A 22,262-nucleotide genomic window follows, 5' to 3' on the forward strand; every position below is an offset into this window, starting at 1 on the left:
CAGAACAATGAGTGCCAAAGTATACACTGTCAATGATTTGAAAGTAGAATAAAGCCATAAGGGACTGCTCAAGCACAGGTAGAAGATCAAGTTCAGCATCAGGGACTTCTACAAGCCAATTGACAGAGAAAATCGGGATTTTCCACTTTCAAGTGCAATTGACTAATAGAAAAATAGAAGCTGCTGAAGTTTGGAACTCTGAATGCTCTTGCATGTTCTTTTTCACTGTAGTTTTGCTTTAAAGCAATAAAGGTTGAATGCCTACTAGCTTTTATGAATAAGAGCTCTGAGCTCGTCGTTGAGAATTGAAATCCTTGATTTGTAGTCAGTTAATTTATCGAGTATTTTGGCATTCCTAGACGAAATGCAACTTCTATACTCTTAGTTTGAGTTTATTATGAACATTTCATCCTGTTTACAATGTTGAATTACCTTCCTCTGACATCTTTTGCTTAAATAATCTTGAAAATTGGTTTGAAGGGTTTGTCTATCCTGGTTCATCAGCTCTTCATTTTAATTTTCCTTCTTCTCCCTTTTCATCCAACCAGTCTAGTTTTAGTACTAGAATAGGAGGAACTGGCCTACTCTAGAGGTCGTCCTAGACTTCAGGGTGAGGACTTCCCATTGCTTGGAGGAGGGATTGCAAGGTCCCAACAATCATGTGCTAACTTTCCTGCCAACATGGACATGTTTGACATTGATATCCATGCCTTAAATGCCTAAGATTTTGTCCAGGAACTAGAAGCCCTAAATTTTGTCTAAGCTCACAACTCCATTATAAGAATGGAAGCACTATTGTTTCCTTCATGTTCCACATTTGGGAAGAATATAAACTCGCAATTATTCATGCACAGAAATGGGACTCCATACTTTCAAACAGCATAAAGCTGACTAGGAGTATTTGTCACATGCACATACAACACAAAAGGTTTGTCATGGTTTAGGAATATACTTGCATTGTCTAATCAAGGGGCATAGATCCATGAAAGACGGGCTAAAAATTTCTTATGGAATCAATTAGCCTCTAGATTTTATTATTGTATGTCTTTTGGACCAAAATACATATGATAGTTACTGAAATAAATGCCTTCTTCCAACAATTCCCTTTGGATCCCTTATCTATTATGGGGCATTAACATATCAAAATAACCAGGGAACTTGCTCTCATGTGGATAACATACTACTAAGTCTTCAAATTGCACTCTATAGATACATCACTAAAATCATGTGATGTCAAACACTCTCCAATTGACCATCTTTAAGTATTTAGATTTCTCACATATTATTTGAATCTTTCACAGTCAACAAGTACCCAAGTATTATCCAGTTTTAATTGATCAAATCTGATTCCACAAAGCATGATTCCATAAAATTCCCAGGATTTACCCATAATCAGCTTGTACTTTGACCATAGGCATAACATGAGAGATATCAATGACAACATCAAACAAAGTTCACCTACCACTCTGTTGCTTTTGTAACTACTACATATGTTATTTTGAATATCACATCAGATTCAGATGAGGCAGCATGTTTTTCAGTAGCATTTTTTGGTATTCAATTATCAGAGCAACTCTAAATTCGTCAACAGTAGTAGGATATTATACAATCTCCAAACTTATGTCCAGATATCAACATAAGATTGGGTAGATTTTATTAAATGAAGCAAGATTAACACATGCAGCTTTCCCTTCCTTAGGTGGGTTCTCTCAGGCTCTTCTTCCACAGATATTCCCCTTGCAATCACCATAATTCCTGGTTAACAGTGCTTGAATTCTACCAGCTATTGGAATATGAACCAGACACAGAATCAATACACACAGTCAACTTTATTCATAACATATGCACATTTCTACTTGTTTATTCTTTCATTCAGATTTCAAATGTGAGACATTAATTTTGTAGTAAATGAAAAAAATATAGTTACAGAATACCTGTGTGCAAGATTGTTTAAAGGAATCTAACAAGCATGTCATGAAAACAGAGAGCTTCAGTGAAATAGAAAATTCCCACCTAACTCGAACAGTCTTATGTAGTATGTACAGCTTAATTATCCTCAATTCTTAATAAGTAATAAGCCAGTAAACAGAAACTCACACTGAAAATTTTGTTTACCTTCAGTTAATGCTGCACTTCCAGCACGAAGCCCATTTGAGCCTTCCTTGACTTGAGTTGCATTTGAAGCCATTTTGCCTGCACCTAATGAACTGGTCACTGTACTATTGCCGGTGAGGCTATTTGCCTTGCTCTCTGCATTTTCTCCTTCAGTGCCTAGACAAGCAAGATGACACCGACTTTTAATTTATATCTTGAGACTTTTACATCAAGAACAAAAATAACAAGTAAACAATTTTTCAAGAAGGTTGCAACAGAATATATCATCCATGACAATTGACAAAAGCTACAGCACCTGCTGTAAAATTTGATGGTGATCGTCCTTCTGCCGATGCATCTTTATTAATATCTTCCACCCTTTATAAACAAGAAACTTGGAAATTAGATGAAAACTTGCAAACTACAATTCTAAGCTAAGTCACCAGGTTCGGCCGAATTTCATCCTTGAAGTTCAAAATTTGCCGAACTTTAAAACATGCAATAAAAATTGTTGAAATTCGTTGAAGTTCGATTGGCCAAAATTCATTTAAAATTCGCAGGAAACAGGCAGAGGTGTTTTTTTGGTGTCGGCAGATAACCAGTTCGCTATTGCCGTCGGAAGGTACGAGGGCTGCGAGTCAATGGTCGATACAATGCTTGCCGCCGGTAGGGTTTTTAGACGGCCGCATCGGGAGAAAGAGGATATAGGTAAATGTTAAAATTAAAGAAACTTCATAAAGTTGCCCGATAAATGTGAACCTTTATTAAACATTTAATAATATTAAACATCTAATATAAGTTGTTGCCGGATGTAATGGTGTTGCCCGATAAAATGTTAAATAATATTAAAATTTAATATAAATGTTAACTAATAATGTTGTTAATATATTAACACTTAGTATAAAAGTTATCAGATTTAACATTTAATATATTAAAAATTAAATATTTTAAAATATTTAATTCAAATTTTTAATTATTCATATATAAAATTTGATAAATTTAAATTAAATCTTGTTTATTCTGATATTTTTAAAAACTCAAATTTATATAAAGAGAATTTAATGACAATTTTTTTTTCAAATTTTTGCCTCTTTTCGAATTTCATCCACGGTGAATTTTTGACAAAAGAACATCTTTGCAATCACGAAAGAATATGTTTCCTATGGTTTATATTTTATAAATATGTCATCTTTTTGTAATGATTTCAAATCTATTTATCAATGTTAAACTATTTAGGCAATTTTATAGATATATTACATATATTTATTAAAAAATTTAAAAAATTACATATGGCGAATTTAATTCGAATTTTATACATTTCAAATTTTCTCCTCATCGAACTTCATTCGAATTTCAAAGCTGTCGAACTTCGAATTCGAATTCGAACCTGGTGACTTAGATTCTAATCAATTAGCAAACATTATATTTGGCATAATAATAAGATGAAATAATCTCTTACTTGATCCTTAATGGAGATATAGAAGACTCTTCCTTAGGAGTTTTAGATATGCCAGCATCCCCATATACAGAAAATCCTGCAAAGAAAAGATACAAAGGGCATATGGCAACCTTATCATCAAGCAGGCCAATTAGGATTATATTTCATGAAAAGGCAATATCAGCACAATTAGATTTTATTAGGACTACAGAAATGAATGCATATTATTACTTGCCTAATCTAAAATTCTCATTTAATGTAAACATTAGATACATCTCACCGATAAAAAAAAAAAATGGATACATCTCTCTATAAAGAGGAACTAATGAGACTCACTCTAAAAAAAATTGTGATTAGTTTTCAGCCTTCTGCTTTTTGCTTTGTTTTTGCTTCTGATTGGCTTTAACGGCGTAGCACATACTCTAATTAATCCACACTAATGAAGAGTGTATAAATAATTGCTAGGGAAGTTGATTTGTGTTGCTTGACATCAACTACAAAACTTTTGTTTACACAAAAATTCACAACAATATTAGGAATTCAATTAACTAGAATCAAGTTGATCTTGAAAAAGAGACAAACCTATGATCAAACTGAGGACAATTAAGGACCTATTGACAAGAGTGGATTTAGCTCTTCTGCACTCTGAGATGTAAAGCTCAAAAGAGTGGTTCTTCAGCAATCTCAGAAGATGATGCAAAACATTACAAAAATTGTTGTGAAATAAAGCTGAATTCTATAAACAAACCTAGAACTAAAATTCTATCACTAACCTATATTGTGCTAGTTTCATGTGAATTTTCAACTGGAGATCTAAATCAGCAAAAAATGGACAAGGATTTATAGTTCAGCAGGTGTAGGTGTGATCCCTAGTACCCCTAAAGCTCCGTGAACAGGTAACTAAGAGCAGATATAAGGCAGAAGTAGAGCAGACCTTCAAGCTGATTTGGGGCAGACCTTTAAGACAGATTTATAGCAGATCCTAAAGGTTGTGTCAGATGATCAATCAAGCAACAAATTCAAGCAACATCGGTACTCATAAGAGAGAAGATCAGTTTATAAGACAACAGCAATTTAGCATATAAATTGATCAGATCAGAAGATTACTATATATTGCAGACAATTAGCAATCTTATTCATCTTTGTGGTATGCAGCATGATAATGTTTTTATGCATAATTCCTCACATATTGATATAGGCAGTAATATGTGTGCAAAATAATAATATATTTGGTACATAACCTCTCATATATATTGGATATAGGCAATAATGTGAAACACCTAGAGTCCTAGTCTATTCATCAAATTGCTCCAATCAATCATGACGAGGTTAGTAAGAGAATACACGGAGAGAGAACTGATATGAGATCCTCTTCTAAGTACGCCACCTCATGGTAGATGGCTGGCAGCCCACCGCATTAGGCCAAGTGGGGCAAGGTGTATCCTGCCCTTGGGCTTAGATGGGAAGGATACTCCAGGCACCATATTGTGGTTGATTGTTGGAATGAATTTAGAAGTCTCAATCATAGGAAGGTGAATAAGGTTGCACGAATAGGAAGGGCAGCGACGAGCTTCCCCACTAAGTACACCACCTCATGATGGATGGATGGCATGGTGCCAAGAGGGATGGTATATCTGCTCTTGGGCTTAGTGTGAGGATTGCTTCAGGCACCCTATCATGTCTCCTCATCCAATCCATGTTATGGTTGAACTTCAATAATGAATTATAGATATTGTATGATTTATTAAAATTAAGATGGTTATGAATGTATGTCCTTTAACCCTAGCAGAAATGATTGATTTTATGAGTTATATCTCCAATACTTGTCTAACATGATTGCAGGATCTCAACAAGGATCTATCTTGCTTAAACATTTCTTTGGGTAAAGTTATATCTCTAACTATACTACATTTCTTGTTTTTATTGAACTTGTGAATCTAGGCCAAAATTAAGGGTAATCCCAAAAGGGGGCAATACAAAGATTACTGGATGGAATCTCAAACTCATTTTGCAAATACCATTCCTTGTTTCTGCTTGGTGCCATTCCATAGACAATGTGCAATTCTAGTTCCTGCCCATCAAACTGCTGTGCAAGGTTGATTAAATGATGTGCCATGACCAAATATTTTTGTGCACAAACAAATATTTTTGTGCACAAACAAATATTGTTGTGCCAATCATTTGTACTGTAAATCTTTATTCAATACTTTATAGCTCATAAAACCATTATTTAATTGTCAAAACAGTAACAAAATGTTGGTAGGCATTCATCCTCTGTGTTCGGAATGTTGATGCCATGTTTGTGCATCTTTTGTGCCCCTTTACAGTCTTTCACGCTGGTACTTTATCAGCTATATTTCTTGCACAACTCTTATTATGTGCAGCTCTTATTCTTTTCTCACATGGCACATGGAAACCATTTTTTAATATTAAAACAGTGGCACATAATACATATGCCTTTCAATTCAAAACTAAGACTTCTTTTAAACCTGCATCATGTCTTTTATATGCTATGCTGTTTTTATTATACTATGTCAAAGATAAAACCCACCACTTGTGTCTCTGATGAACTGTTCCTCTTTATTTACCTTTGAAACAGTTCATGCTTTTTCATACACCAAGCCGCCTTCAATATGGTACACATGATAAGGATCCACATAGGCCACCCCACTGACTGTTTAAAACTATGTGTCATCTGGACTGAATCAACCCCTATAAACATTGAGCAAGGGGCACTTAAAACCAATAATCTGAAATTGTTAGCAAGCACAGGAAAAAGGGTGCCGACTAGTTCGCTCATTGGGCAATGCCAACATTAAACCAATCAATGCTTTACATTTGAAAAACAAAGCTCTACCATAAATTTAAAACGTTGTAGCTTAATTATTTCACTGTGTCTGCCACATGATGTGCCAATATAGATTATATCTGCCAGTAAAATATTTATCCCTTTTTCTGGATTTAATGTCTCCAGGCCCACCATATAATTTTAAAAAGGAAATAACATCAAATTGTTTTTCTTCCATAGTTTGATTGACTTGGGACCTTAAATTGTTAAACTAAGACATCACCACCATTGCTACTAGGGCTCAAATTGTGCCTGAAAGTTCAGAAATTTTTCCAGAGGGTAGATGACAGTCACTACTAGCTCTGTCATCCAATTTTTTATTTTCATTTTTTGTAACTGAGCCATTCATAAACATTGGCGGAGCCAAATTTGCCTTTGGGGGATGAAAATGACAACTGCAACCCAAAAAGAGAGCTAGAGACCCAAACTTAAACATGGCCTATCGTTTCTACTGCATGCGTTCTACTATCAACCAAAGAAACATAATCTGTTGAACTAGAATCAACAATAAACTTTACATACCGATCTCTACAGTAGATAAAATGACATTATGCACTAAAATCAAAGAACCAACAATTGGTTGCATCATTCTTATCAAGAAAATGTCATAAAGTATACTCTTCATCCCCCAAATGCTTCATAAGCCTAGGCCGATGGTTTCTTTTGGGATAGATATATTGTCATTTCCAACATTCTTTTTTATATGTCCAAAGCTAGCTTGCCAGTTCAGGTTCCACTTCTTTAGTGAAGAGATAAGGAAGAAAAAACAAATTATGCCCAAATGCGACCAAAATATTTCAATTTGAATCAATACATAGAGAAGTCATGAAATGCAAAATGAATAGGAAGAGAAAGTCCTTAAAGATGAAAAGGAAATAACTTTGAACAAATATGCTAAATAATTAATAAATATCAATGCAAAGAAAACCTGAAACAAAATTATAGTCATGCCCATGAATCAGTGAATTAGGTTTATGTAACTAAAGTATACCAGTAAAAACATACAGCAACCAAAAAACCAAAAAATATAGAAGAAAATGTCTCAAAGACCTCTGCAACAGGTACTTCTCTATTCTGTCCAAGGAGAGGTGATAATTTTTTTGTAGTTCAAAAGTAGTTAACATCCTATTATACACTTCCAGAAAATTTGCCTTCTGAACTAACCTTTTTTTCCATCTCCATGTACCTTGGCCATGGTTAAAAGCTCTGCCTTCGTCTTTCCAATTACATGTGACATATCCTGAAAAAGGATTGGGATCTGAATTCTTAGTCTCACGATAAATATTCAAGCAACAACATTTTACATGCATTAGAAAAAAGTAATATGAATGGAAAAGCAAAGGTGGGCACCATACAGGTAGAGGATAACAAGGAGAATTGATGTATGCCTTCATATAATGATCATAACATTGAACTTTTGTTTTTGTTCCAACATGCTCTGCAACTACTCCCCAATTTCCCAATCCGTACATTTCTACTCCCTGCATAAATAATATTTTTTAAGAATTAAAAAACTCAACGAAGATGAAAGAAGAGAAGAAGAAGAATAGAAGAGGATTAATCTGTGCAGAAAGTAATATCTAATATGTGAAGTCCAAGAAATCTTCTGCATTTTCATACCTCCAAGAGCAACATCTCTTCATCTGCATTCCAGTCTGGGTGAAAGAGGGGAAAAGACAGATTGTCCTAAGCATCAAGAAAACAAAGAATCATTATACATTTAACATCTCTTCATCTGCATTCCAGTCTGGGTGAAAGAGGGAAAAGACAGATTGTCCTAAGCATCAAGAAAACAAAGAATCATTATAGATTGACTAAGAAGCAAGAACCATCTTCATTTGCATGCACTTAAAATTAGAATTTAAGTAACCATGCAGTATCAACATGGGATAGAGGTCATTAATGACAAGATAAACAACAGAAATGTTTGTTAAGTAATTTCTTGTAGATTGACAAGAAAAAGATAAATGTGTTAAAAATATCAAATGGTAAGCTTGTGAGACATTAGGGTTTTCTTTTTGGATGCCCATGTTCAAATTAAGAGATATGTACTGAAAGTAGTGGGCATGTTGAGAGGGATGAACAAACTGAAAGCCAATTGGTTGAAGGGAGACAATCTCAAAGAAATCCATTTGAATGCACTTCTGAAACTTTAAAAACATATGCAAAAGGCCCCTTTAATCCTAAAAATATTCAATTGGCAAAATGCCTAGACCAAAACAAAGAGAAAAACATGGGGGACAGTAGATTGTGTTCATGTCACATTTGCAAAGAAAAATTTAATAGGAGCTACACAAGAGTCTATTCTCATTATTGGGTTTTACAGGCCACGGGGTCAAGGTTTGTAGAGAAATAAAAGACAATGAGAGGGTAGAGTGTTATAAATTGCAGATGGAGGCAGAGGGACAGCCTACAAAGCAGCCAATGCAAACACAATCCGCACAATCAGCTATGCATATGCCCTCTATGTTTGGCAGTCCTAGTGTTGCTACTAGTAGTGATATTCATAGTTCCACAAGAGTGAAGAGGAAGGCTACTAGTACTTCTAATGACCAGCCAAATACAATTGCTAGTTTGTTCAATGTGCATGCACAAGATGTGGCAAGTCCTCCATATCCATATTTTTCTTTGCCCATGCCATCCAATCCCATGTACCACATTATCCCTACTTCAAACAAATGTTTAGAGATGTGGCAGCTGTTGGTACCTCAATTGCCCCCCCTAGAGAAAATAAACTATGCACTACACTCCTTGACAAAGAATATAACAAGGTGAGTGTGGTGATGGAGGATATGAGACAGTGTTGGATTAGGTCAGGCTACTCTATTATCATGGATGGGTGGACCGGGATTAGACATCAGTCACTTATCAATACCATGGTCACATGTTAAGCTGGCTCATGTTTCCTTAGAGCCATTGATTGTTCTAGGAAGTGCAATGAGGCAGAATTCCAGTTTCATATTTTGAGAGATGCCAAAGACGAAGTTGGGGCAGCCACCGCTCTGCAGATGGTCATTGATTTGGCACGTGTGCAAATTAGCTGGTTTGATGGTTAAGAGTGCTGACAAGCACAGCTTTTGCACCCCTTGTTGTCTTCATGCGTTGAACACTACATTAAAAGACATAGGGAAGACAGATTGGGGGCAGCAAGTGGTTGTAGATGCTAGAAATATTCAGGTGTTCATTTGCAACCATCACACCTCACTCTCTTCAAGACATTTTCAAGCCTGTAGAGACAAGGTATGCTAGCTACTTTATTTTGTTCGAGAGGATACTCGAGGTGCAAGAGGCTCTATACTTGATGACGATTAATTCAGAGTGGAATAGACAGTTTATGGCAAACACTGCAGAAGGGAGAAGCATCAAACAAAAAAATCTTGATGATAATTGGTGATCCAATGTGAAGTTAACAAATGCTATTAATAATATTTAATAACTTGCTGATTTTCTTTTTATTAATGCATTTTTTATTTATAATTTGATTGCTGGTTTTAATGAAAAAAATCTGATTTTTCTAAGTTCTAACTTGTCTTTTTTCAAATTTTTGTTTGCAGATATATTTGCTCCTTCATTTCACCAATTGTGGATATAATAAGCTATGCTGATTCAAACTCTCCAAATCTTAGAGAGATTTATGATACATTTGACAGCATCCTTGGAGAAATAAAGCAAACAATTTGTTATAGGGATCCTAATTTGGGATTATATGAGCAAGAAATTAAACCCATTGTGATGCAGTGGTGGAACACTATGAACGCCCCACTTCATATGGCAGCCTTTGCTTTTAATCCCAAGCGGTATGCACCAAGACCTAGAAGGATACTTCCCTTTGATGACAAAGAGGTGAAAGAAGGATTTATTAACACCCTTTCAAAAATGTATTTAGTTAAGGAGGTGAGCATAATGGACTAATGTTTATAATCTTCGCGGTCCATCATTCGGCAAACCAGAGGCCAAGGTAGATAGTGTTGAGACATGGACCAGCTAGGATTCGAACCTAGGACCTTCCATACACTGCTGGAGTGCTCTACCACTGAGCTACTGGCCCCTCTTGGACCAGTCCATCGTCGGTCCAGGTGTGGCTTATTTCCAACACCAACACCCCACCTTAAGCCACACCTCTCGTGTGCTTGGGGCTCCTAGCCTGGACCTGGCTCTGATACCATGTTGAGACATGGACCAGCTAGGACTCAAACCTAGGACCTTCCATTCACTGCTGGAGTGCTCTACCACTGAGCTACTGGCCCCTCATGGACCAGTCCATCGTCGGTCCGGGTGTGGCTTATTTCCAACACCAACACCCCACCTTAAGCCACACCTCTCGTGTGCTTGGGGCTCCTAGCCTGGACCTGGCTCTGATACCATGTTGAGACATGGACCAGCTAGGACTCAAACCTAGGACCTTCCATACACTGCTGGAGTGCTCTACCACTGAGCTACTGGCCCCTCTTGGACCAGTCCATCGTCGGTCCGGGTGTGGCTTATTTCCAACACCAACAGATAGAGCTACATTAGCTCAAAAGGATCCTATTGGATAGTGGACATGACATGGGAATGATGCACCAAAGATGATAAAGCTTGCCATTCGCTTCCTTTCATAGGTAATTTATTAATTTGATTAGTGTTGAACATTTATATATTTTGATAATCATAACAATCGAATGTCCTAATTAGTAATTTATTTTTCACCTCCTTTCACAGGTTGCTAGTTTCTCTGCTGCAGAGAGGAATTCGACAGCCTTATTCACTATGTCATGAGGAATAGGCTGACCTCTAGACATGAAAAGAAATTAGTGGCCATGCACAGTGCTTTGCAACTCCAGGATCATCAAACTTTGGAGTATTGACAAACCCCAGCTTTAAGGTGGGCTATTGATCTAGAGGGCGCTGCCCAGATGAGACATAGGAGAGAATGGTTGGAGTTCCATTGGATGAGTCAACCCCTCCTACTCATAGTTGCAGTAACTCAGACTCTGATTTTGATGTCATGCTGGTAGATGCTGATTAGAGGCAACCGTCATACTTTCTATTATTATGCTTTGGACATTGTGACTGTGTTTTGCTACAACACAACAATAATGTATATGTGAACTTGTACTTTTGAATCTTTCATACTATAATATATATGTCAATATGATTAAATTTGCAACTTTGTCAATGTTATCATATGAAAATCTGAAATTTCCCTACATTTTTAATATATATATAGTTGTCCTCTCTGCCATTCCTTCTCATCCCCAAAAATGGCCTTAAAAAAATCTCATCCCCGAAATGCATGCCGTCATCCCCCTATCCTGAAACTCGGCAAAACATAGTAATCAACAGTTTGCATGTAATGATCTGAATGCATTTACCTTGAAGTTTTCTTGTTCAGCTGCTTCAATTAAAGCTCACGATTTGTTGTTTGTCAATAGATAACCTATTTGATGTTATTAAAATAAGGAAACATGCTGCTACATTTAATGTGATCATATCAATTTTAGGGAAGAAGAGAAACCTTATGATTGGTTTCTACTTGATGTCTAAAATTTACACTGTTTAAAACAATGGATGTCAGTATAGGATTTGTTCCCACTTTATCTGTAATGTCCCCTTCTCCATAGTGATCACTCAGAGATACAATTAGCCTATTCCATCATTCCGGTAGGCTAATTTGGAGGTATAAGGAAGGATCAGCTGGACTTCTTGATATTTTGGCCATGGAGAAATAAAAGATTATAATCTTATTTTAATGGGCTTTATAAAATAATATTATAAACAATCTTTGTAAAATAATATTATAAAAGTCAGTTTAAATAAATAAAAGTGAAATTGAATAAAGTAACTTTAAAAAAAGGAAGGGAAAAGTAAATTTTAATAAAATATTTTATGCCTAGGAGTAGGACGACCCCTTTTTAAGAGGAGAAAAACTATTAAAAATCATATAAAGTGATTTTGGGTTCCAGGGTTGTGCAAGGAGGTATTATAAAAGTTACTCTATCACCTCCTAAGCTCATTATGTTGATTTGTGATACATGAAATTTCTCCATTATTGGCTGGTCTTGACAGGTTCAGCCATTTGAACATGGAAACCATTGGAAATCAGTGGATTGGATGGAAACCCAACATTGAGAGGTGGATTCATCCATTATTCATCATTGGGCTTATTGCAGGTTTATAGTGATTATTAATGCAGGTTGAAGACAAAGGAATTCAGATCTGAAGTTTATAATAGCATATTTTCATCAATATCGCTAGGGTTTGGAGGAGAAGTATCTCGCTTGGTAAAGCATTTTGGGGTTATTAGCATCATTCTCTTGTCTGCAGATTTATATTTCATATCAGAATTAAGTTAGAAGGGTTTGGTGGCAAATTTATGGGTTGTAATGGCAAATCTTCCAACTAGGGTTTGATATTGGCTGCCATATCCTCAGGATATATTCAGATTTATCTCAGACTTCTCTGCAAGCATTTCCTTCAGCCATACATGCACTATTTGATGTCATATTGGGTCTACACAAGGAGAGAAGCAATCGGGTATATAAAGAACCCAGATCTTAAGTTTGTTTTGCTATAGGCACATGTTGTGAAAATTACAAGTCTGATACAGTTTGAATCAGACCAAATTAAAGTGTAATCAGACCTGGTTCATTATTGAATAAAGTGCAAATCGATTGTGTCAAGCTTGTTATTGGTTCATGCAAATATTATTTGTAGTTTATATGTTTTGGCATCATTAAATCAACATCAAGTGCAAACAAACTTAGAAAACAGAACTCAGACATTTGCATGCAAAGTGTTTGACGAAATGTCAAACCTACCTAACTGAAAAATTAAGGGCCAAATAAGCAGGGATTCTTAGATTATCCTCCTCCTTTTGCTTTCAGTTCAATGTGTCGTGAAGGAGAATAATACACCCATTTCTAGATTGAGAGTTGAACTTCGAAGAAGTTGCTTTTGAGGGGCCTATGTTGTACTTATTATATATGCACATTAACAATGAAAACAATGAAATTACATTAATTTGTGTGTCGAATCTCATACAAAAGCTCAATCCAATTCTAATGTTGGGTAATATGATTCTATAATGAACATGATGAATTTCTTGTAATATGAATAAAGAAGCCAGTCAACTACACAAGTTACTCCCTATGGTTGCATACTTTGCCCTTAACCAAAATTAAACACCATAATTAAACCACTTTTTTATAATAGAGATTACATATTAAAATTTAATTTTAAAACAATAAAAATACATTTAATAATTTGGCATTTTTTGTTTTCAATAATTGTTTTTAGACTTCTTGTAGAGAGTGTATAATAGCTCTTTGATCCAAGATGCCCTAATATCAAATATACTCAAAAATGGAATATACCCTTGAGATAGGGCATCAGCATGCAATGCTGCTTACTGAAAGATGTCGTTGCACGCTATACCTCCAACACAAGATCCCAAATGTATACAATGTTCACCCTACATATGACTCTTGCCTAAGCACCTTAATTGATTTCAAACTACTTATAAATATTTGGGATAAATACTTTTTTCCTAGCATTGTCCAATACAACTCAAATATATATTATAGTATCATACCCCTAGGAACCTAACATTCCATCCCCCTATCATGTTTCATCCTCAAAACGAAAGAAGAAGTTCAATAGTAAAAATTGTTGCAAGTCATTACAAACATGATGCCATGATCTATCATAAAGGCCATCCATATGTGCTTGATTGTACCCAACTCCCAACTTTGTTCCATATTTTGTTGTCAATTTGATTCCATTCAAACCATACTAGTTCTTCATTTGCCTCCACAAACAACAATCACTACTCCCATGAATGTTCATACTTAGTTCTACCATAATATGTAGTATTGTAGTCCCATGATTTTTAAATCTCACAATGATGTGGATGTGTATATGTTACATCCTTTTCAACTATCTCTAGAGCATTATTTGATATATTTGACTTTTCAACCTTATGTCCACGAGTTCGTTTGGATATTGCATGGAACTACCCCTTTCCTCTTGATCCTTTTCTTAATTTTCCTCTTGTTCTTATTTCAATCATTCTATATGTTCTTCTTCAGTTCCATTCACATTATCTACCTTAAATTTGCTTTGATCCCCATTATTTGTGATATCCTTCAAAGTTACAGTTTTTCTTCCTATACCAAAGAACTTCTTCTCCACATTAATGTTTACTATTCCTGATGTCTTTAACCAAAGACATCCAAGAAGAATATCTAACATAGTCCTATCCAAAGCATAAATATTTCAAACCTTTAAAAACTTTAAGAGTCTTACCATCTTCTTTTCTTGAACATATGGTTCCTTGGCTAAGTCAATGTTGATGAAGTTATACATTTTGCTAGGTGTTATGGATACAATGACTTTTTCCCTTTTGAATACATCTATGAAATTGAAATATTAAATGTTCATTCCTTGGAGCTACATTGCATGTGTTCTTATCCTCTATCTCATCCACCTTTATTGTTAATATCAACATCGTCTCTTCCTTGTCATCTTTGCATTTTGCTGCTTCTTCACCATCCTCCTAATCCTTATCAACTATTGCTTCTTTTGTCGTTCATATATCTAAGAAAACTTGTTATGTTTTGACCCATAAAAACTTGATCATGAAATGACTAAATCATGCAAAAGTTGCAACTTCCAAAAGCCTATTAAATATTGCTTGTCATAAGCCATTTTGAATCAGAACCACAATCCAATAGCATTAGCACTTCCATCAAATCTAGGAAGCTCAAAGAAAATGAGGGCTTTTAAAAAAATCATCCAATTAATCACCTTTTCTACTATAAATCTAAAAATAAATGTGTAGAAAAGTAGATTTAAATATTTTTTTCCACTTCCAAAAAAATTAATAATAATAATTCAATTTCCTTGCTAGGCCTGCAAGATATTAAAAAATTGACCTAATTTCACATTGAAAAAATCACAATCACAACATCAACTTAAAATCATCGTATCTTCTCAATACTGCTACAAATCCATCTTATGATTAATTTTTGAAAAGCTAACAAACTTTTCCTTCCAATGAATTAAATTGGAGACTAGACGAGGTTAAAAACCTTCTACAAAAATAGTACAGTAGTTTCAAGCTGAAAAACTTATGTCAAAACTCAGAATCACAGAGACAACTTTACATCAGCATATCTCCCATGATATGGCTATACATCCTTCTAGGGACCATTTTGCAAAAAGCTCACAAAATTATCTTTCCAATGAATCCAAGGCCACTTTAATTGCAGACCAGTGTAGGTGCACGACCTCTACAATATGGACAGCTTGTTTGGAATAAAAAACAGCAAAAAAATTCTTCCACTTTGCACAAATCGAATTATAATACCAGATGTTATAAGCCTGCCTATGCTAATAGAAATTCTCAATCTAATAAATGAGAGATCTCACAACACAAATTGTTTTCAAGCCAAGCTACCATAATGTCAAATATACTTAGAATTGAAGAAACCCTTGTGGTAGGGCAATATTGTACAATGCACCTTATCAGAAGAAAACACTCCGTGCTATATCTCCTACATGATATCCCAAACACATACAATACTCATCCTATGTACGACTCTCTCTTGCCTAAGCACTTCAATGTATTACACTCAAATACCTCCAACTACCACTTCCCCGCTCATGTGATAAATACTTATATTCTAACATTAACATTTCCCAATATAACTTAGGGATGTAAGCCACATGTCACCCTCTTCATCAACCAATATATAACAGAGGTTAAAAGAATTGGGTAAATAACAAATGACATATCCTTCAGATACAATTGTTGTTATGAAGTGGGACATCTACCCCTAGGTTTTAGGTAAATAACAAATAGCATATCCTTCAGATATCATTGTTGTCATGAAGAGCGACATCTTGAGATATATTTCCCAACAATTTCATAAAAGAATGGGTCATACTTAACTTCAATGGAGCTTCTAAAGTCAATCTACTTAGCAAGTTTAAAGTACTATCTGGGATAATTAATGTAGAACTCTCATATTTTACGTCAGGGACTTTGGGACAACTACAAACAACAGTTTTGAGGCCAAAGCAATCTTCTGCAGTCATCAACTAGCAATTTAGTTAGGAACTTTTAAGCTGGAGATAAAAATGATTCTAAAATCATTACCAACAGCCCATCTATGGGCAACTCTGAAAATCCGAAGTTACAACAAATCTTACAAAATTGTAAGGAATGGAGCCACCATATGAATCTAGGATTAAGAATTTTATCAGGAAGATATTTCAGTGCTGGACCAGCTTGCCAAATTCAGAAATGATCTTATCAGTGTTACGGGTAGGCATTTGGTTGTAGAGTCAGTAACCATCCCTCCTCCCTTTGCTTGATATTATTAACAAATATGCTGATCCTCCTAGCAGGCAGTGATAACAAAGAAGCCAACAGTTACACAGAAGAAAAGGGATATACTTTTATCAACTTCAGTTCAGATTTTCAAAATAAAAGATGATAGGATTGTGATATTGATGAAATTCGCCAATACAATGAATTACTTTTTGTTTTTCCTGAAATTTCTGTTCATGTTATTGAAATGTTATTCGAGGTAAGTGATCTGAGGGCATCCACGGCATCTATGGATATCCTAAATAGTACTTGGCCATTTGACGATCTCCTATTCTATGTCCAGGCTTTCATTTTGAAACCCCAACTTGTTAAGTGATGAGGACCCTCACTAACCCCCATTTTTTACCTACAAAAAAGACAAATAATGGTCTGCATTTAAGAAATAAGACGTAACCAGTCAAGCATGAGACAACCACATATCTAATATGTTCCAACATATTATGCAATAATATGGAAGTCGATATTTTATGGCCCAATGAATAAAATCAATTTTCCTGCTGATACTAGGGTGAATTGGTAAGTATGGTCAAACTATTGTCTAGATTGACTCATTTAATGATCATTACGAAAGAAAGTTGTATGATATTACAAATGCTTGCCAAATACTATCTCCAAAATAAAGGTAGTAACTAAAGGATAACATTTATCCTAACCACTTACCATAACCTTGTAATTATGATTGCTCTTGTGAGGGGTGACCTCAACACCTACAGAAAAGCACTCAACACAGAGATCAAAATCAGGACATTTAGCACATTTGATGCGTATTGTCCCAGAAATGTCCTTGCTACAGTAATTACAGTGATACAGTGCCCTTTTTCCTTCATTTGTACCTGCACAATGCCCAAAACAAAGAAAAAATGTTATCAAGAATCTGGCAATTAGTGTTCTACAAAGCATGATATCCTTACTAAAGACTATTTGTAGAAGCATGGTGCTTTCAAGCTAAAGCAATGAGAAAGATTTGTTAATATCCATTGGAACCCTCATTTTGTTACATTTATCGGTACATTCAACAACCTTTTTTTGAGCAATCAAAATGGCATCATATAAATTTGAATTGAAATTAAAATTATATCAATTTTGCTAGATGATCAAAGTAGGTCAATTGAAGTGGAGAGCACAGCTAAGGATAACAGCCAACATGAGCACCCAGTAAGGGAGTAATTCATCTGAGAAAAAATTGAAATATGGAACTTATTTAAGCCAGCAGACATGGTCTTCTCAGGAAATGAGGATCCACTTTTTAATAAACATTGAAATTTCATCAAAATAAAACAGAACACTCAACATGCCCAAATTATACTTAAAATCTTACGTAGTGTCTTCTCAGCAGAGATAAATTTATAAACCTAAATGACATCATTCCTGGATTCCAGTTGCAATCACGAGCCACATACCATGGTTGGAAGGTAAGGATAAAAGATACAATTTATTTGCATCTACATTGGCAAGACCACAGTACTGGAATTCAAGATCCTTTTAACACAGGTTCTTGGGATGGCTAATGCTTGACCAATGTTAGGCAGCCAAATCAAGGCATAACAAGGCTGGTCTGACCATATGATCTTGCAGTATTTGTGGAAAAGAGGAAACATTCAGCCATGTCTCCTGAAGTTACACTGTTGCCAAACCTTTTTTTGTAGTTATTTCCAAGCTGAATTCATTTTTTTGATTGCTGCAACTTTCTGGGGGAATGGTGGAACTACAACATGATCAGGGAAAGTTGTGACATACTCACAAACAAATTGGCTGGCAACTTTTCTGCTGGACACATCCCCTTTCAGTGTAACAAGAATAGAGATTGCTCAAGCAAGATGTGGGTCATCTTATCAGAGCCAAGCATATCATTTCTTAATTTTTCATAAGGATGCAAAATCCTGCCACTTGAGCCCAAAACCATCTGTTACCTTTTCTCTACTTTCAAGAGTAGGATTTTCCTTGTCAACATCTTGTTAAGTTGATGCCATCTTATTACCTCTAGTTGTAATAAGATGCATTTCTTCAGAAATCAAATTTACACTCACAAGATCGTAAACATAGAATTCAGTACAAATGGATACAAAAAACAATGTATAATAGATATTCCTGCAAGAAAATTGTTAGAATAATATCCGATACCATTGAAACATTACTCAGCCAAAAAATGCACACAATCACAAACTGAAAATCTTTCACTGACATTAAAGCCATCATCAAGTTAAGAATTTCACTCATTATGGACTACATTTGATGTGAAATAATAAAATCAACATATTTTGGCATTTTGCCTTTTAAAATCATGTAATTAAAAAAATAGTAACACACTTTCCAATAAATCTCAGTTGAAATGTAAATGGACTGCTAATACTTTTGACACATTGTTGCAGCACTATCAGGAAGTATAAACCTGATCAATGTCATTGTCATTACAACCATAAATTCACAGCAAAACCCCATGTATACCACAATAGTCATACTACATGCATTGTCCAACAATTGATTGCAGTATGAATTAATAAATAGGGAATGAATCAATATAGTAGGAGATGGTCATTCACTTTATAAATTTATAAAAGGTAAACCCATTAATTGCAACCAGTGACATTTTAAGAAGTCAATACTCAATTGACTATGTTTGTAACACGTTGAGACAACAACCAGCATCCACTACAAAATACTCTAATAATTTAGTGCTCACTGAGCTTGTTATGGCAGGAGTATAGTAGGTCACTGACTGAAGGCCTACCATTTGTTAAAACAATTTAACATGCTCAAATATAGTGTAATGTCCCCTACTGGGAGGCTGCCAATTCCAAGGAATAGCATACATCACTACTCATTAGTTTTGCCTTTACACTAATTACACAAACTAAGTAACTATGTTTGCTCATAGTACAACTGATATTGTCCATGTTCAAGTTTTAATCTTAATCCCTTCTAATTCTCAATCCTGGATGGGGATTTACTTGTCTAGGGTGCAATGACACCACCTCCATAATGCAGCCCAGATTTCAGGAACACCAGTCCATTCACCCTTGGAGCTCATAATGCAGCCCAGATTTCAGGATCATCAGTCCATTCACCCTTGGGGCTCATCTATTTTTGGGATGGATTCACTCCGCCTCTCCCTAACAACACCACACCTCTCCTTGGGGAAGAATTAGAATTGATTAAGTCACTGACTGGAGGACTACCATATGTTAAAACAATTTAACATGCTCAGATATAGTGTAATGTCCCCTACTGGGAGGCTGCCAATTCCAAGGAATAGCATACATCACTACTCATTAGTTTTGCCTTTACACTAATTACACAAACTAAGTAACTATGTTTGCTCATAGTACAACTGATATTGTCCATATTCAAGTTTTAATCTTAATCCCTTCTAATTCTCAATCCTGGATGGGGATTTACTTGTCTAGGATGCAATGACACCACCTCCATAATGCAGCCCAGATTTCAGGAACACCAGTCCATTCACCCTTGGGGCTCATAATGCAGCCCAGATTTCAGGATCATCAGTCCATTCACCCTTGGGGCTCATCTATTTTTGGGATGGATTCACTCTGCCTCTCCCTAACAACACCACACCTCTCCTTGGGGAAGAATTAGAATTGATTAAGTAATTGGGCTATGAGTACACTAACTTTTAATGTATTATGAATAAATATGTAATTAAGTATCATACACTAACTTTTAATGTATTATGAATAAATATGTAATTAACTACGACTGTCATACATATTGCAGTCTATATTAATATTACTATTAAATTCTGCATAAAAGCATTATCAGGTTTAATATATTAAGCACATCCCCATGCATACCACCAAAGAACAAGGATGTTACTGCCTGTAACTTAGTAACAGTTCTGATCTGATCTGATCCATGGTGATGTCACTAGAGGCTTTTGATTCCTTTTTCTCTCAATGTGAGGGAGAGGTCACGCCTCTTCATCATGTATGCCCTTTGGCAAGAGACACACCCTTTCACCATTAGCACCCTTTGAAAATGCAACTCTTCATTATTTCTGCCTTTGAAAGGGACACAACCTTTCACAATCAGATCTACACTTCTTATTTAAATGAGATCTGCACATCTGATTCCCAAATTATCCCACTTTCAAATGTATTCTCTTCTCCCTTTTATACCTCATATTTGGGGGAGACACAACTTATCATTTCATGCCTTTTGACCATTCATTAACTTTAATCAAATTTTAATTATATTTAAGTATATTCCTTTAGATTTTTATTTTATTTTTATTTTTATTCTTTTGTATTTTAATTTTATTATTATTATTTATTATTAAATCTTATTCAAAGAGAGGATATTACATATAGTCAGATGTAGGATGAGAGTGTGCTCGTGAAATTTCACTGTCCAGGCTGCTATTGTAAATAGCATATATTTTGTATATACAAAGTATAACCAAAGTTTTTTGTTTCTCTTTTAACTTTTTAATCCTCCCTATGATTACCTTTCCTATAGCGTGTATCCCTTTTGCACTTAATCAATATGTTAACAGATAAAAATTAAATTTCAGTTCGTGGTTGTAAGAAAATGTTAGTGCTGTATATCATTTCTTTAGGGAAAATTAAATATAGGCCCAATCAGGATTGATTTTAGGTCTTTACTTAGGTATAAGTTAGCATTGGAATATATAGTATTTCATTTGCAACAATTATTCTTTTTTTCTGGATGTCTCTTGGTTAACAAAGACTTGAATTGGAATATGAAGGATATCGTAGATTGTTGGAGTAGATATCAACCATGTCTAGTTTGTAATCTGTAAACAAAAACTTCTAATCAAATCTGCGCATAAGTTTTACATTACTAAATAATGGCAGTTGGCAGTACCTCAACAGTACTTCATAATAATCAGACAACACTAATCTTTTATGTAACTTGTTCGCTGCCTTTCATGATGGTTCCATACACACATATATGCATACCCATATACACACATATACACATTTGTAAGAAGTCAGAACACTGGTCAAATAATCAAAAAAAACTGTAGTTAATGCATGTAAAATCTCTACAACTCTAAACAACCATAATGATAATACCAATGGACACAATAAGAAGAGATCTGTAACTCTCATTATTCTATTGGAAAAACATTTCCCAATTTAGCAGCTATCAAATGCTGCTGGGAATCTCACCTAATACCAAAAATTTAGGTTCATATTTATAAACAGTCGTCCTATGGAACTCTACCTGAATGGCAAGGATGGAGGTGGAATCTGAAAAAACCCTGGGAAAGATCTTCCTACAAGCTTCAACCAACAAGCTGATATGTACATACATATTCAACTGATTGTCCATTTGGATAGTAAATAAATATATTGAAAAATGATTACCTGAAAGACAGTCATACAGAAGACATCAACAGATGAACTTATTGCAGAACATACATAAATTGCCATATACAAGCCCTCAAAATGTGATCCAATGCAAGCCCTCCAAACAAACACATTAGTAGTTCAATCAAGGTACATCTCAATGACACGCATCCAGAT

General features: G+C 35.1%; 1 protein-coding gene across 6 annotated transcripts in view; it reads right to left on the reverse strand.

The window, feature by feature from the left end:
- The window catches only part of LOC131038525 (transcriptional adapter ADA2), a 73,300-nt gene that overhangs the window by 43,210 nt on the left and 7,828 nt on the right, over positions 1–22,262 (reverse strand). For all 6 annotated transcript variants that reach the window (XR_009104504.2, XR_009104503.2, XM_057970975.2 and 3 more), the window contains exons 3-9: positions 17,416–17,588; positions 8,001–8,066; positions 7,736–7,861; positions 7,545–7,620; positions 3,554–3,629; positions 2,411–2,472; positions 2,116–2,271 (exon numbers count right to left, since the gene is read on the reverse strand). Coding sequence is in view for 4 of the 6 variants with exons in the window: in XM_057970975.2 (XP_057826958.1) it covers positions 2,116–2,271; positions 2,411–2,472; positions 3,554–3,629; positions 7,545–7,620; positions 7,736–7,861; positions 8,001–8,066; positions 17,416–17,588 (735 nt within the window). In the remaining 2 variants the exon portion in view is untranslated. The remainder of the gene's footprint in view (positions 1–2,115; positions 2,272–2,410; positions 2,473–3,553; positions 3,630–7,544; positions 7,621–7,735; positions 7,862–8,000; positions 8,067–17,415; positions 17,589–22,262) is intronic.

Source organism: Cryptomeria japonica, chromosome 10 (assembly GCF_030272615.1).
Source record: "Cryptomeria japonica chromosome 10, Sugi_1.0, whole genome shotgun sequence".
Taxonomy (NCBI): Eukaryota; Viridiplantae; Streptophyta; class Pinopsida; order Cupressales; family Cupressaceae; genus Cryptomeria; species Cryptomeria japonica.